Here is a 12,576-nt window from a genome sequence, read left to right on the forward strand (position 1 = left end):
GACAGAGAGCATGGCGACCTGCGCTCCTGAGATGGGAAGGCTCCAGGGCCCCTGGCTGTGCACCTGAGGCTGGATCCACCTGTGCCAGCCGCCCACCTGGCACAGCACCCAGCACAGCCTGGGACCAGAGGCCAGGCAGGGCCGTGCCTTATGACCCTGGGGTGAGTCTGACAATCCTTGCTCTGGACACAAGACAGCCAAGGGCCAAAGCACAACACTTTCAATATACTTTATTAAAAAGTTTCTTTGTATAAATTTCCTAAACATTTTAAAATTAAAATTAAACCCCACCCCTCACTCAAAATAAAAACAACAACATTAGAGGAATGCCAAAAATATTCCCTATCATGGCTTGCTTTTAATTCTTTAATTAAGGCTTTGGTCCCAACAGTGCACACAGGTCAGGGGATTCTGCTTTCTTCTAACTAGAGCACTTGTTAGAGGGTTGAGAAGAAGAAATTAGCTCAAAGCCTAATCCAGGAAACTGGGGATGAAAAGGTTGGCTCTTGTCTCTGCATCTAAAGTTGCACTTAACTAAGGAGGAAATGAACCAAGCGTAAGCAGGTGGAGCAGCTGTGGTGTGGGGTGTGACGCTCTAGGCCACTGGAGCCCCAGGGGAGCTGCACCAGGAATGTTCACACATGGCCCACGGTGGAGAGCTGTCACAAGTTCCAGGTGCAGACGTCACTGCAGGAGACGAGGAGCGAGGGTCCACAGACTCGTTTAGCACCATATTGACAGACAGGTTGCAAGGCAGAAGGTTCCTCCAGATTCGAGTGTCACTCAAAGCATGAAACAGCACAGTGCCGGGCTCCCCGGAGCTTCTGCAGAGACAGCTGGAAAGGCCGCTCCATCTCAGAGGTATGCGTCGCGCCAGCGCGCTTAGGTGCCAACCACGTCGATGACTCCAGGTTTGGTGAGCACTGAGCGTGGGGGAGAGAAGAGGATGGGGAAGCACATCACTGACCAAGAAGGACGTGCACTCACCAGGGCATGACCCCACAAACTCTGCTGTTCACCCCTTCACGCTGCCTGTTCAGGAATGTCCCTGGTACCCCATGACCTGCTGGGCTGGAGCCTGGGGCTGTTTGTGCCCTCAGAGTCCACACACCCTCCCCAAGTCATCTACCTGGACTTCATGCCAACTGAACTCTGCCCATTGTGCACTGACCCCAGGCCTCTGCCCAGCTGCTTAATTCAAATACCAAGTATGTTGCCCAAGGGGATGGACATATATTGGATGGGCCCAGAGTCAGCATTGTTATTTACAGAAAGCAAAATTACTTAAAGATAAGCATATGCGGGGATTTATCTTTGGTGTTATTTCTAATTGATCATGATATTATTTTTCTCATAATCATGTTTGGTGCAATATGTTGAGTAACGGGGACTTGGTAACATTTCTGAAGAGTGGTAAGTAGTTGGCCAAAAAAAAGAAAGTATGTTTCTAGAAAAAAAATGTAATTTGAAAAATTAAATTCACAGAGGTTTGTTTGTAAAATTTTAAATTGTGCTTATTCTGTATCCTTATCTGAGGATACAGTTTATCTTTTTTCATTTGTATCATAATCACTGTAATTCAAATATTCCTCAAGGGCAGTTATTGACCTGGTCTCTTATTTGCGGCAGCCAATCACAGAGAATCACTTACCATGACCGCAAACTTTTTCACATTGTTCCTGTGATTCAAAGTTGTTTTCGTTTCCACCACAGCCTCCGAACCAGAACCTGGCGCAGTTCTTGGTGCCTGGGTCATAGTACCACTTGAGGTTGAAGTCCCTGCAGGTACCTATCTCCATGGGCAGCTTACATATATCTGCAGTTACAGGGGAGAAGGGCCTCCATTAGGCTCCATTAGACTGAAACACGGCCAGCTGCAGTCTAACCAGAACACTGGGCCAGGAAAACAGGTCAGTTTCCACGAGGAAAAGCCCCTTCCCCTGACTGAGCCTGTGTCCTCGCTGACATGGGGACAGAATAATCACTCAGCTTTGCAAGGAATGAACAAAGCTTCCCCATGGTTCACGGACGACGCTGGAATCCCAAATGTTAGCTCTCCTCCTTGGAAACTGGAAACAAGATGAACGGCTGATCCTCTTCCCACTCACGAGACCGCTGACTCCCTGATTCCTTCTATGCTGATTCCTCAGAGAAGAAACTGATTTAAACCATGTGGAGCTTCCCATTCCTTGGGAAAACGGCATTTAAATAACAGCTCAAAACTAAAGCTGCTCACTTCACTGCAAGCCAAGTAGACTGGAAATCAAAGGCAAAGTGGGAATGAAGAACCTGTAAGAATGTGCGTGTGCTCACACACATGTGCAGCTGAGCTTTTTCGAGAACTGCCAAATCAAACAAGTTCAAACAACTACCACTGAGGCAGAATTCACCACCGCCAAGACGCCACCGAGGAGCATTCTTCCTCCTGTTGAGGAAGTCAAGCGGGCCACGGTCCCTCCCGGCCTGCAGAGGAGAGCTGGCAGCTCAGGCACGCTCCGATGTCTGTTTACAGAGTTCTCTGGCAAACTCCAGAGGAGATACACGGATGTCAACTGTTATCTGAAAGTTTGAAAAATGTAAACCTCCTTGGGACAAAACTCCCTGGGGTGGATGAGGCTGCGTGTTTGTGTGAGTAGCTCATGAGCCTAAATCTCCCAGCTCTGCCCAGAACAGCGGCCATCCCACTGTCCTTGATCCCTAGCGAGGCACAGCTGTGGGGTGGGGGCAGTGTGGGCACCTGCAGTTGTGACCAGCACAAAAGGGGAAAGAACCCAAAGTCTCGGGGTTGCCATCAAATCTTGGGTCAGCTGTGATGCAGCAGACTCTAAGCTACACAGGACCGAGGCTCAGAATTGTCTCCAATGACCCTGGCTGCTGAGGGGAGGCTGTCCCGCAAGACTGGGGGCTGCCAGCGCTTCATCCACACCTCCTAGGTGCAGACCCCTTCAGAGGTGGAGAGAGCCAGGGGCCACACCAAGAGCTTTCAAGGCCCAAAGACACAGAATAAAATGGCAACGATTTACAACAACCACCTTCTTCCTCTCGAATGTGCCTGGGGCCTCCAGGGTGCTGTGCAGGGAACCGAGCAAGGCAAGACTGTGGATCGCTGGACAAGCTCCCCGCTCACCGTGGAGCCCCACAGGCCTGAGAGCCAGGCCAGCTGTCTGCTGGGCTTTCTCCTCTCCTCCTGGAGGATGCCCCAAATGGCACACATTTATTCACAATTTTAAAAAGAAAGAAAGAAAACCAAATATCCTCAGGGTGCATCTGGTCTGAGCACTGCAACTGATGGTCACACTCCGAAGCAGAGACGGACAGACCATCTTGAAGACAGCAGCTGCTCTTCAACCAAGTAGAGCAAATATTTATAGCTGTTTATCTGAACTTGTGAGGTTCAGTTCTTTAAATTATTATTAAAAGTCAGATTTTCCCCTACTACTCCATCTTGTGCTAAACAATGATCTATATCCACAATGGAACTTGGCTAACCAAATACTGTGTTTCATCAGGACTAAGAAATTTTAATTTTAAGATGCAATGCTATTTTCTGTTCCCAGAATACTACCAGCCAGGCAGGATATGTGGTCAGTTGTAGGTCACATTTCAGTTTCAGAAGTGTTACAATGAGGGGAAATGTGCACCTTATAGTCAATAAAATAAGTAAAAGATGAGTGACCACAAAAATGAGCTCCTCCAGATTGGCCCAGTGACGTCTGCTTGGACAAAACGTGACCAGTTCACAGACTGCCAATGTCTAGAACAAGTAATACAGAATGTTAATTATTTTGGTGAGTTTCTGCATTGGACTCTTCCTTAACTCATATGGGTAAGCCAATAGTTTAGGACTCTTTTTGCAATATTGCATAATGTAAACTTCCTGGCTTTGATTTTGTTTGGACACCTCAGAGAGGTGCCTTTGGTAACATCTAAATTTCTATACAAAGTCTCCTTAGCCAAAATTAGATGGGGGAGGGGAGAGGTGGCAACAAACCCTAAAACCAAAATTGACAGCACATGGTACTGTCAGCTGTCCTGGTGACAAAGCCTGAGGCTCGGTGCCTGGTATGAACTCTCGATGTTCTTAGGCTGTGATGCGAGTGAGAGATCTTCCCATCACCTCTAGCTAATGGCCATATCTGCAGGCAACACATGGACCCCAGGAAAGGGCTGGGGTGTGACTTTTTAGGTGCTGAAGAAAGCAAAGGTAGAAAGGGTTTTTTTGTGTGTGTGTTGGATGGAGGAAGAGGATTAATTTTATTTTGTTTAAAAAAAAATACAAGTTTTGCTGGGCACAGTGGCACGCACCTATAATCCCAGTGACTTGGAAGGCTGAGGCAAGACGATTGCAAATTGGAGGTCAGTCTGAACAACTTAGTAAGAACCTGTCCCAAAATAAAAAATACAAAGGGCGGGGATGTGGCTCAGCCGTGGGGCACCTAGATTCATTCCCTAGTACTGCAAAAAAAACTTTTACCATTTCAAACAGAATCATGTAGTACTGCGAAACCTAGGATCCTGAATGGCAGGTAATGAGGCTGTAGTCCCACTAGTGGAACCAACCCTCGTTGCCAGTCAGGGTCTTACACTCAGGGTCTTGCAGGAAGCCATTTCCCTCTAGACCAAACAGGGCCAGGACTTATGTGGGAGACAAAGAATCCCGTAGCCACTCTGTCCAACATATGTGCCCGTGTCTGTCAAATTCTCCATAAGCAGGCATCTCTTGGGTTGGGGGTGTAGCTCAATGTAAAGCTTGTGTTTAGCTTGAACTCAACCCCTAGCATCAAAGCAAAAACAAGATTCTCTTAAAATGTGGCTTTTGAAACAGGAAAACGTTAATGTACGCAATGGAAAGCTCAAATATCACTGCTGGTCATCTCCTTCCCCTGAATTAGATGCCTAGGGCCAGGGCCTTTCATTTCCTTGTGTTCTTGCACCAATTTCTAAATGGACTCAAACATGGGTCCAAAATGGTAAACTAGGGCAAAAAATGCAGGTTGTCAGGTGGAATCTTTTATTCATGGAAGTAAAGAATTGCTAACATTTCACACTGAGAAAGAGACACACCTTTGTGAATCTAAACTGAGTTTGTAATAAGTTAATGGTCCGTAAGATAAAATGAATCAAAATGCATGCATGTCCATTTGGAAAAGCTGGTTTTAAAACTTAATTTTGCCTGAGTTGTTTAGAAAATACATCTTGAAGAAATAATGCATATTGTGATCATTAATAATTGGATACAAATTGTACCTGCAACTATAGAGTGTAGTTACTCTATTTTTTAAAGTTATTTAATAAGGAGTGATTAGTTGACACTCCCTTCTTCAATTCTAAAAAATATAAATATTATTAAAGTATTTTACTTCTGCTGAAGAGAGTGTCTAAGAGGATAAGCCGGGCAGGGGACGAGGCTGGGGAGAAGGGAAGACCAGCTTTCATCTCTTTAATTCTAGTTACCCCTTCCTTGCTGTTGCGGTCCATTTTGGATTTCAATCATTTTGAAGTAAACATCCAATTATTTTAATTCAAAAAAAAGCTCCCAAGAGTGGCATGCATGTGGGGGCACACCCAATGGTCATGGCCAACGTGAACTGAGTACCTTCTCCCGGCCAAGCGCTGTTCTACCTCTGTGCAGGCTGCAGAGATCAAGGGTGCAGGGCCTTGCTCTTAAGAAAGGCAGGGAGCTTGCGTCTCCATGCTATCTGAATCACTGAGTGGGAAATCCACACACAGGCACGTGCACAACACACGTGACATGGTCAGAGAACACGCTCTTGAGTGACGGGACCCACCAGTGTCAAGGGTTCAGTGTGTCAGACGCCCTGCATTCTGAGGGAAGCCCAGGCTGCCATCTCAATACCTCTTCTCTCTCTGTCATGTGGGGAGGAGGTGCCTGCGTTGGGAGTCTGGCTGGAAGACAGTCTCCTAGTTCTGAGACTTGCAACTCCACCAGAAAAAACAAAAACGGCCCCCTCAGACTGTGTTTCAAGATTAGGTTGTGTATGTTAGCTCAGCGCTGTTTATCCATGCTTATCCTTCTGGACCACACATACGAGAACCAGAAACTTCCCCAGGCTTGCCGACTTGTGGTCACTCCAAGTCATGTTCTCTCCGTGAAGCACAAGTTTGCGAGACATTTTACAACCTCCACTACCAGGGACGGAGTCAGCCCTGGGCTTGGGGTGGGGGCTTGAGACTTCAGCGCCTCGGAGAGTGCACTGGGTCTGCCCGGTTCACGTTTTGGAGGAATCTGGTGTATTCCTTGCAACTTCCCTTTGAGGTCAATCCTCTTGTCTGGGAAGCCTTTGTGGGGTTCAGAAACTGGAGCTGCAGGACAGTCCTTTGATGCAGGACTCACGAAGCTGCTTATGAACAGAAATCAAAACTTGAGTCTTCTCCCAGCCCTACCGACATCACATGTGCCTACCTCCAGCTTCTTAGCTTGAGTTGAAAACCACAGGATCAAAATCTTTTGTCCAGTCTTTTTATACGATCTCTAAGAAGCTAAAACTTTATTACCCCATCTACTAGAACACCTGGCTTATTTCCATAAGTTTATATTAAGGAGAGAATGTCCTAGTTTTCTACCAGCCTTTCCTTTTAAAAGGTGAAAGAAATTTAAAAGACATGTGGCCATTCTGACGGACCAATTGCTCAACTTGTCTCCAAAGGCAAACTATAATTCAACAGTATTCAGTTCTGTAAGTAGGTCACTTATCAGCCCTTATTAAACACCAGTGTGTAACAGCCACAATTCCCACGTGAATCAGTGACCCTCCTAGTAACTCTGTGCTTGGCATCTCTACGGGTGGTCCTGTATGCGGGGATTGCGAACATGCTGGTGTGTGTGGACACAGCGAAGGTCTGTCAGTGGAAGAAAGCACTCTGGCAGGAGGCCTCCACTGCCCAGCAGCCCCAAAGAGGCAGGTATGGAGTTACCAAATGCTCAGAACCATCTAATTTGATTTAAATAGATGAAATGGGATGCATCCACTACAGAAGCATGAGGTAGAGAAATGAGCATCATTTCAGAGACTTACAGTGGAAAAGAGTAAAATGAGGAATCTACAAGACAGATCCAAGAACCACACAAGATAGTTCAGAATAATAAAGTGCTGTTGCTTCTCTCAATGCATAGTAAATCTATGCCACCTGCTGACTTGTCACACAGCCTCAGCTGCTCCTAAATCTAGCACAGCATGAAACCAGCCACAAACACCCTCCATTAGAATTCATTACAGAAGTACCCATTGTAACCCAAGATGGTCCTCCTCCTGAATGGGGTGACACAGCAAAAGTGATTGAATCGTTTTCATATGTTCTCACATGTAGCAGAAACTTATGCTTTGGGGTCTGTAAAACAATGTTATACCTAAAATCCCATGGAAGACCATGGGGTAGGTCTACCGGGCTAGCAGGCCCCCAATGATACGGTCAGTGACCGTAAGGTTCTGCCTCAGAACCAGGGACTGGTCGTGGGCCAAGGTGACAGCAAGGTCATAAAAATAAGAACTAGGGGGCTCAGGCTTCTCCCAGTGGAGTTTGGCACTGTTTTTATGTTACTACCAAATCTTTTGCTGCATACACTTAGGCAAAACAGTGACCTCTTTAGTGATCATCTCTCAAGGACGAACAAGGCCAGCAACAGCTGTGTGTACCCAAATCATGGCTACCCCATCGCTGATAAATGTTAGCTGAGCGCACACCTGGGCTCAGCACCCGAGAGAGCAGAACACGAGAGCAAGCCAGGCTGTGTGCTCAGGACCTGGGATCACAGCACCCCAGGGGTCACATTCAAACCCAGGCATCTCACGGCTCCAATCTGGACCATCCTGTTTTCTCCCAAGCAGTTTCATTTATGGGAGTGAATCATGGAGGGGACAAAGCCTGCTCTTCACACCACCATAGACCACCATCCACTTGAGTCTCCAACAAGGCACAGAGGATTCGGCCTGGAGCCTTAGAAGCAACTCCCACTCAATTTCCTCTGCAAATCTTGTGGCAGGCAAGGTACAGCTTCATTTACAGCTGGGAACATGCAGACTGACACCATCTGGGCCTCTCAGAGCCAACTTGGAACTTTCCCCATAGAGGTCATGGGAACTAGACCCAGGGAGAGGAGCTAGAATCAAGACTTTGAAAACTTTAAAATTCTTGGAAGAATTCCCCGAGTGCCCCCAGAGCACCTCATTTTTGTAGCTTACCTGTCTCAGTAAGAGCCAAGGGTTCTGTGTTCACCATTAGATTGATGGTTGCACTAGAAGCTGACCTTGCTGGTTGTGGAGGTGGAAGTGGAGGCTGAGTTTTCCCTGTAAAAGAAAAATGCATGCAAACCTAGGCAAACCAGAAACCAGCCACCGAGAACTCCGCAGCAATCCAGGCACAGCGGCCTTCAGGGTGGGCCACTGAAACGGGATTCAGAAGTCCCCACATGCTACTTATGCTGTGGTCTGCAAGGTGACATGGGTTACCAAGCAGGTGGAGGAAACCCTTTCATCTCCACTAACCTCTTCCACAGCATCCAAGAAAACCGAAGGCCAGGGTGGGGCAGGTCTCTGACTCCTGGGGATGCTGAGCCTGACCAGTGGCTGCCAAGGGGAATCACCCCCCTCCCCCTGTGATCCCCCCCCCCTTGTGATCCCCCATCTGAGTCACACTGGCCTGAAAAGAAGAGGGACCTGGCCTGCCTCCACCACCCTGGAGCAGTGGAGGTCAAGAGGAAGGAACTCAGAAAGAAAGAGAGGGCCCCTGGGAAGGCAGTCTTCAGTGTCGGGCCGAGCTGGCAGAGCATGAGACTGGGGGGCCAGGGAGGCAGAGGCTGCTGGCCTCGATGCCCTGGGAGCGAGTCCTCATAGTCTCTCCATTGCTCCCTAAGAAGGTTGTGACTCACGGCTACTTTCCAGGGCCAGGTGGGGCAGCAGAGACCCCCACCTTAGCAGGCTGCTCTCAGGCACAGAGAACCTGGTTTCCTGCGTACAGCAGCCAAAACCCAAGAGCCAGAGCACATTCACATGGAACCCCCTTTTATTCTGTTGCTCTATAAACTCAGGGTGTGACCAAAGCACCCTGGATTCTTATTTTTCCATTTAAACGTTGCTGGTACTTCAGGGTAGATGCCATCACGATGGCGCCCTCCTGTCCCACTGGGTATCCCATGTAGAAAGCAGGCCCCGGCTGCCCGTGAGGCCACCTGTACTCACTGGTACTGAAGCTTCCTTGGTAGATGGCTTTGACCTGTGACCGCAGGTAGCAGACCACCACCACATGGTAGGTCTGCCCGGCCAGCAGGCCCCCAATGACGCGGCTGGTGACTGTGAGGTTCTGCCTCAGAACCAGGGACCGGTCGTGGGCCAAGGTGACAGCAAGGTCGTAAAAATAAGAACTAGGAGGCTCAGGCTTCTCCCAGTGGAGTCTGGCACTGTTCTCGGTGATCTCAGATACCTGGACTTCTCGGGACGCCTTAGCTGAAAGACAGACCAGAGCAGAGCGTGGAGGTAAAGAATAGGGCCTGTGGGACTGTGCCACCCATCGAGGAGGACACCTGAAAGCCATGAGTCAGCACAATTGATCCGGAAGTTGAACTAATTTCTCCTTCAAGCTCCTGAGAAATACTGTCACACTCAGCATGTGTGAAACATGAAGTTCACTAATTAAGAATAATTAAAAGCCTCATTACTCACCAGCAAGGTACATAACCTCCTTTTGAAAATCTCCATTGTTAAGGGGATACTTTGAAAATGCGAGATCTGGAGAGCTACAGGAAGACGCTCAGGACAAAATGAGCCTTGCCATTTAAAATCTAAGTCATGAAACTTTAGGGCATAGCATGAAATTCTGTTAAAGGGATTTCTGCTTCCACTCTGCTCATGAACAGAAAGCAATTCCCACCTTTCCTGAGCACATATATTCTGCCTGATGGTCCTCTACAGGGGTGACTTTCTTAGCATCTTTTAGTATCCACTTTGAGGAAGATAACCCACACACGCTGGGCGCCTCGAACCCAGCTACCTCTCGTACCTGTCAGAGTCGGACACGCATCTTTCCTACGTTCAGGAGCTTGCAGGGTAGTCTTTGGGCGAGGATGATCACCCAGATCGTAATCAATACGTAATATTGCCACAGTGCACAGCCTGAGACCCTATTCTGTGACCGTATGCCTCACAGCAGGGACAAAGTTTACGATCACCAAGGGCGATCACCAACCACATTCCTACTGCAAACCGGCCTCCAAGGGCATGCTCAGAGGGGCCTGTGAGGGTGTAGCAAGGCAGCCCCAGCTGGGCTTCTTACCCATGGGCTTGGCAGCAACTGGCTTGGTGGCAGCTGGCTTGGCCTGGGACCTAGGAGCCTCGGGCTTGGTGGCTGCTGGCTTTGCAGGAGGGGCAGGGGGTCTCACAGCTGCAGGTTTCGCCGCTGCCGCTGCCTTAGCCACCACTGCAGGTCGGGCCGTGGCCGGCTTGGTGGCCACAGGCTTGGCAGCCGCGGGCTTGGCAGGGACAGGCCGTGCGGCAGCTGGCTTGGCAGGCGGCAAGTTCACAATGGTGGCTGGTTTTGTTGTGGTGGTCACCGGCTTTGTTGTGGTCACTGGCTTCATTGTGGTCACTGGTTTGGATGTTGGACTTGATGTAACATTATTTGGAATGTTTCTGTTAAAACAGATTAAAGGTTACCTCCACCTGTAACTTTGCATGTTATCTAAGTAGGCGATGACATCAACCCAAGGATCTACGGGAAATGTGCTGTTTTAGCAAAAATGCTTGCCCTATAGTTTTTTAGAGATTAGGCATAGTATTGCACATGTTCAAAGTTTCTTAATTTTAGAATCTGTAACACTAAAAAAAGATATTGAATGGCATCTAAAAATAGAATCCTTAAAAATAAAGCTTACATGGTACTATAAGAACATCTGACATCTTATTTTCAATTTATTTTTAAAAGACAGAAACAAGATATAAGAGAATAAATAATATTAATAGTGTTCTAATTATAACACTTAACAAACTGAAACATACATTAAAATTAAATAAAATTAGTAATTAGTTATTTTCACTGTAAAAAGGTGTCCACTCATCAAAATGCCACGTTGAACTAGAAAGTTAAGTTAGCATATAACATTTTGCTCCTATGGCTCATTGTTGGCTGAAAATGTGTGTATCTTTTGTTTGTGTCAATTTTTGTGTATGTGTACAAAGCAACAGTGGGCTGGGGTCGTGGCTCAGCGGTAGAGCATTAGCCTAGCACATGCGAGGCCCTGGGTTTGATCCTCAGCACCACAAAAAAATAAATAAATAAAATAAAGTTATTGTGTCCAACTACAACTAAAAAATAAATTTAAAAAAAATCTACAACAGCATCAAACAATGCAACAGCACAGATCCATGCTTCATTCTTGCTTTTAGATGAAAATTCAACTACTTTACAGCTGTATCATGCTACAAATCATATGCAGGATATTTTCAAGCTGATATCATAAAAGTACAAATACTGTTACTTTGTTCATTCAGTTCTCCTAAAGATGAGACAGTTGAGCCAACTTTAGAGAATATTTCAGAAAAAAATGGGGTCCATGGAAGGCTGGAAGAGTAGATAGAGCCTGTGAACCTGGATCCGGCTGGGCTGGCATCCCAGTGCCTGGGGAGGGTCGTAGCTGCCTTGGTCATGACTTTCAGCGTACTAGGCAGGGATTTGGCACCACTCCCTCTGACGATGGGGGCAGGAGCTGAAGGACTTACAGAGTGATAGAGAGAAGGGTCTGCAACAGAGAGAGGTGGCTCTCCCGCACCCCCAGGTCAGCTGGGGAACTGACTTTAGTTTTCCAAGGATGGTTTCACTTCTCATCTGGTGCAAAGAACCTCCACCCCCACTTAAGTGTGACATACTGTGGCAGTCCCTTAAGGAGCACAAACAGCTGACACCCACATGAGCTCAGCTCCTGCAACCATGTCCCCCTCCACCCCACCTAGTCCTCTCATGTGGCCACATTCTCCTCCTCTCTGTTCCTAGAGTTGGCACCAGAAATGGAGCAGGGCATGGGCCATGGAGCAGGTCCACAAGCAGCAACACCACAGTACAGTGGTCCTCCAGTCTCCCAGCTCTCGTTCCTCTTCCTGGAAGGCATACATGTTGCCTCCCAGGGCTGCCACCTCCACATGCTACTGCAGCATTAATAATTGTAAGATTATTACAATTATTAATGCTTTGCTTAATACTTTTTTGTATTCAGTTCTTACAAAATCCTATCACACAGGGCTGGGGTTGTGGCTCAGTGGTAGAGTGCTTGCCTAGTATGCATGAAGCACTGGGTTCAATTCTCAGCACCACATAGAAATAAAAACAAATAAAGTAAATGTCTATCAACAACTAAAAACTATTTAAAAAAAAAAAAAGAAAAGAAATCCTGTCACACCAGTTACGATAGACTATTTGGACATACGGCCTCAAACATCTACTTTCTCTGTGTCCATACTCTGAATAATGTGACACACCAGGTCCCCCCTTGTCCTAGTTTTCCACCGTTAAATCTAGGCCAGTTTTTGGACATGGGTTTTGGCTAACAGATGTGGTAGAAGTCAGCAGTGT

The 12,576-nt window shown here is 47.3% G+C and overlaps 1 protein-coding gene across 6 annotated transcripts in view; it reads right to left on the reverse strand.

The window, feature by feature from the left end:
• Positions 1–213: 213 nt before the first annotated feature.
• The window catches only part of COL6A3 (collagen type VI alpha 3 chain), a 78,541-nt gene continuing 66,178 nt past the window's right edge, over positions 214–12,576 (reverse strand). For all 6 annotated transcript variants that reach the window (XM_081261453.1, XM_081261455.1, XM_081261454.1 and 3 more), the window contains 5 exons: positions 10,288–10,643; positions 9,198–9,461; positions 8,202–8,306; positions 1,652–1,816; positions 214–923 (listed from right to left, as the gene is read on the reverse strand). In XM_081261453.1, the coding sequence (XP_081117579.1) occupies positions 883–923; positions 1,652–1,816; positions 8,202–8,306; positions 9,198–9,461; positions 10,288–10,643 (931 nt within the window). In that variant the 3' untranslated portion in view covers positions 214–882. The remainder of the gene's footprint in view (positions 924–1,651; positions 1,817–8,201; positions 8,307–9,197; positions 9,462–10,287; positions 10,644–12,576) is intronic.

Source organism: Spermophilus citellus, assembly GCF_964194105.1.
Source record: "Spermophilus citellus genome assembly, chromosome: 11".
NCBI classification, from domain to species: Eukaryota; Metazoa; Chordata; class Mammalia; order Rodentia; family Sciuridae; genus Spermophilus; species Spermophilus citellus.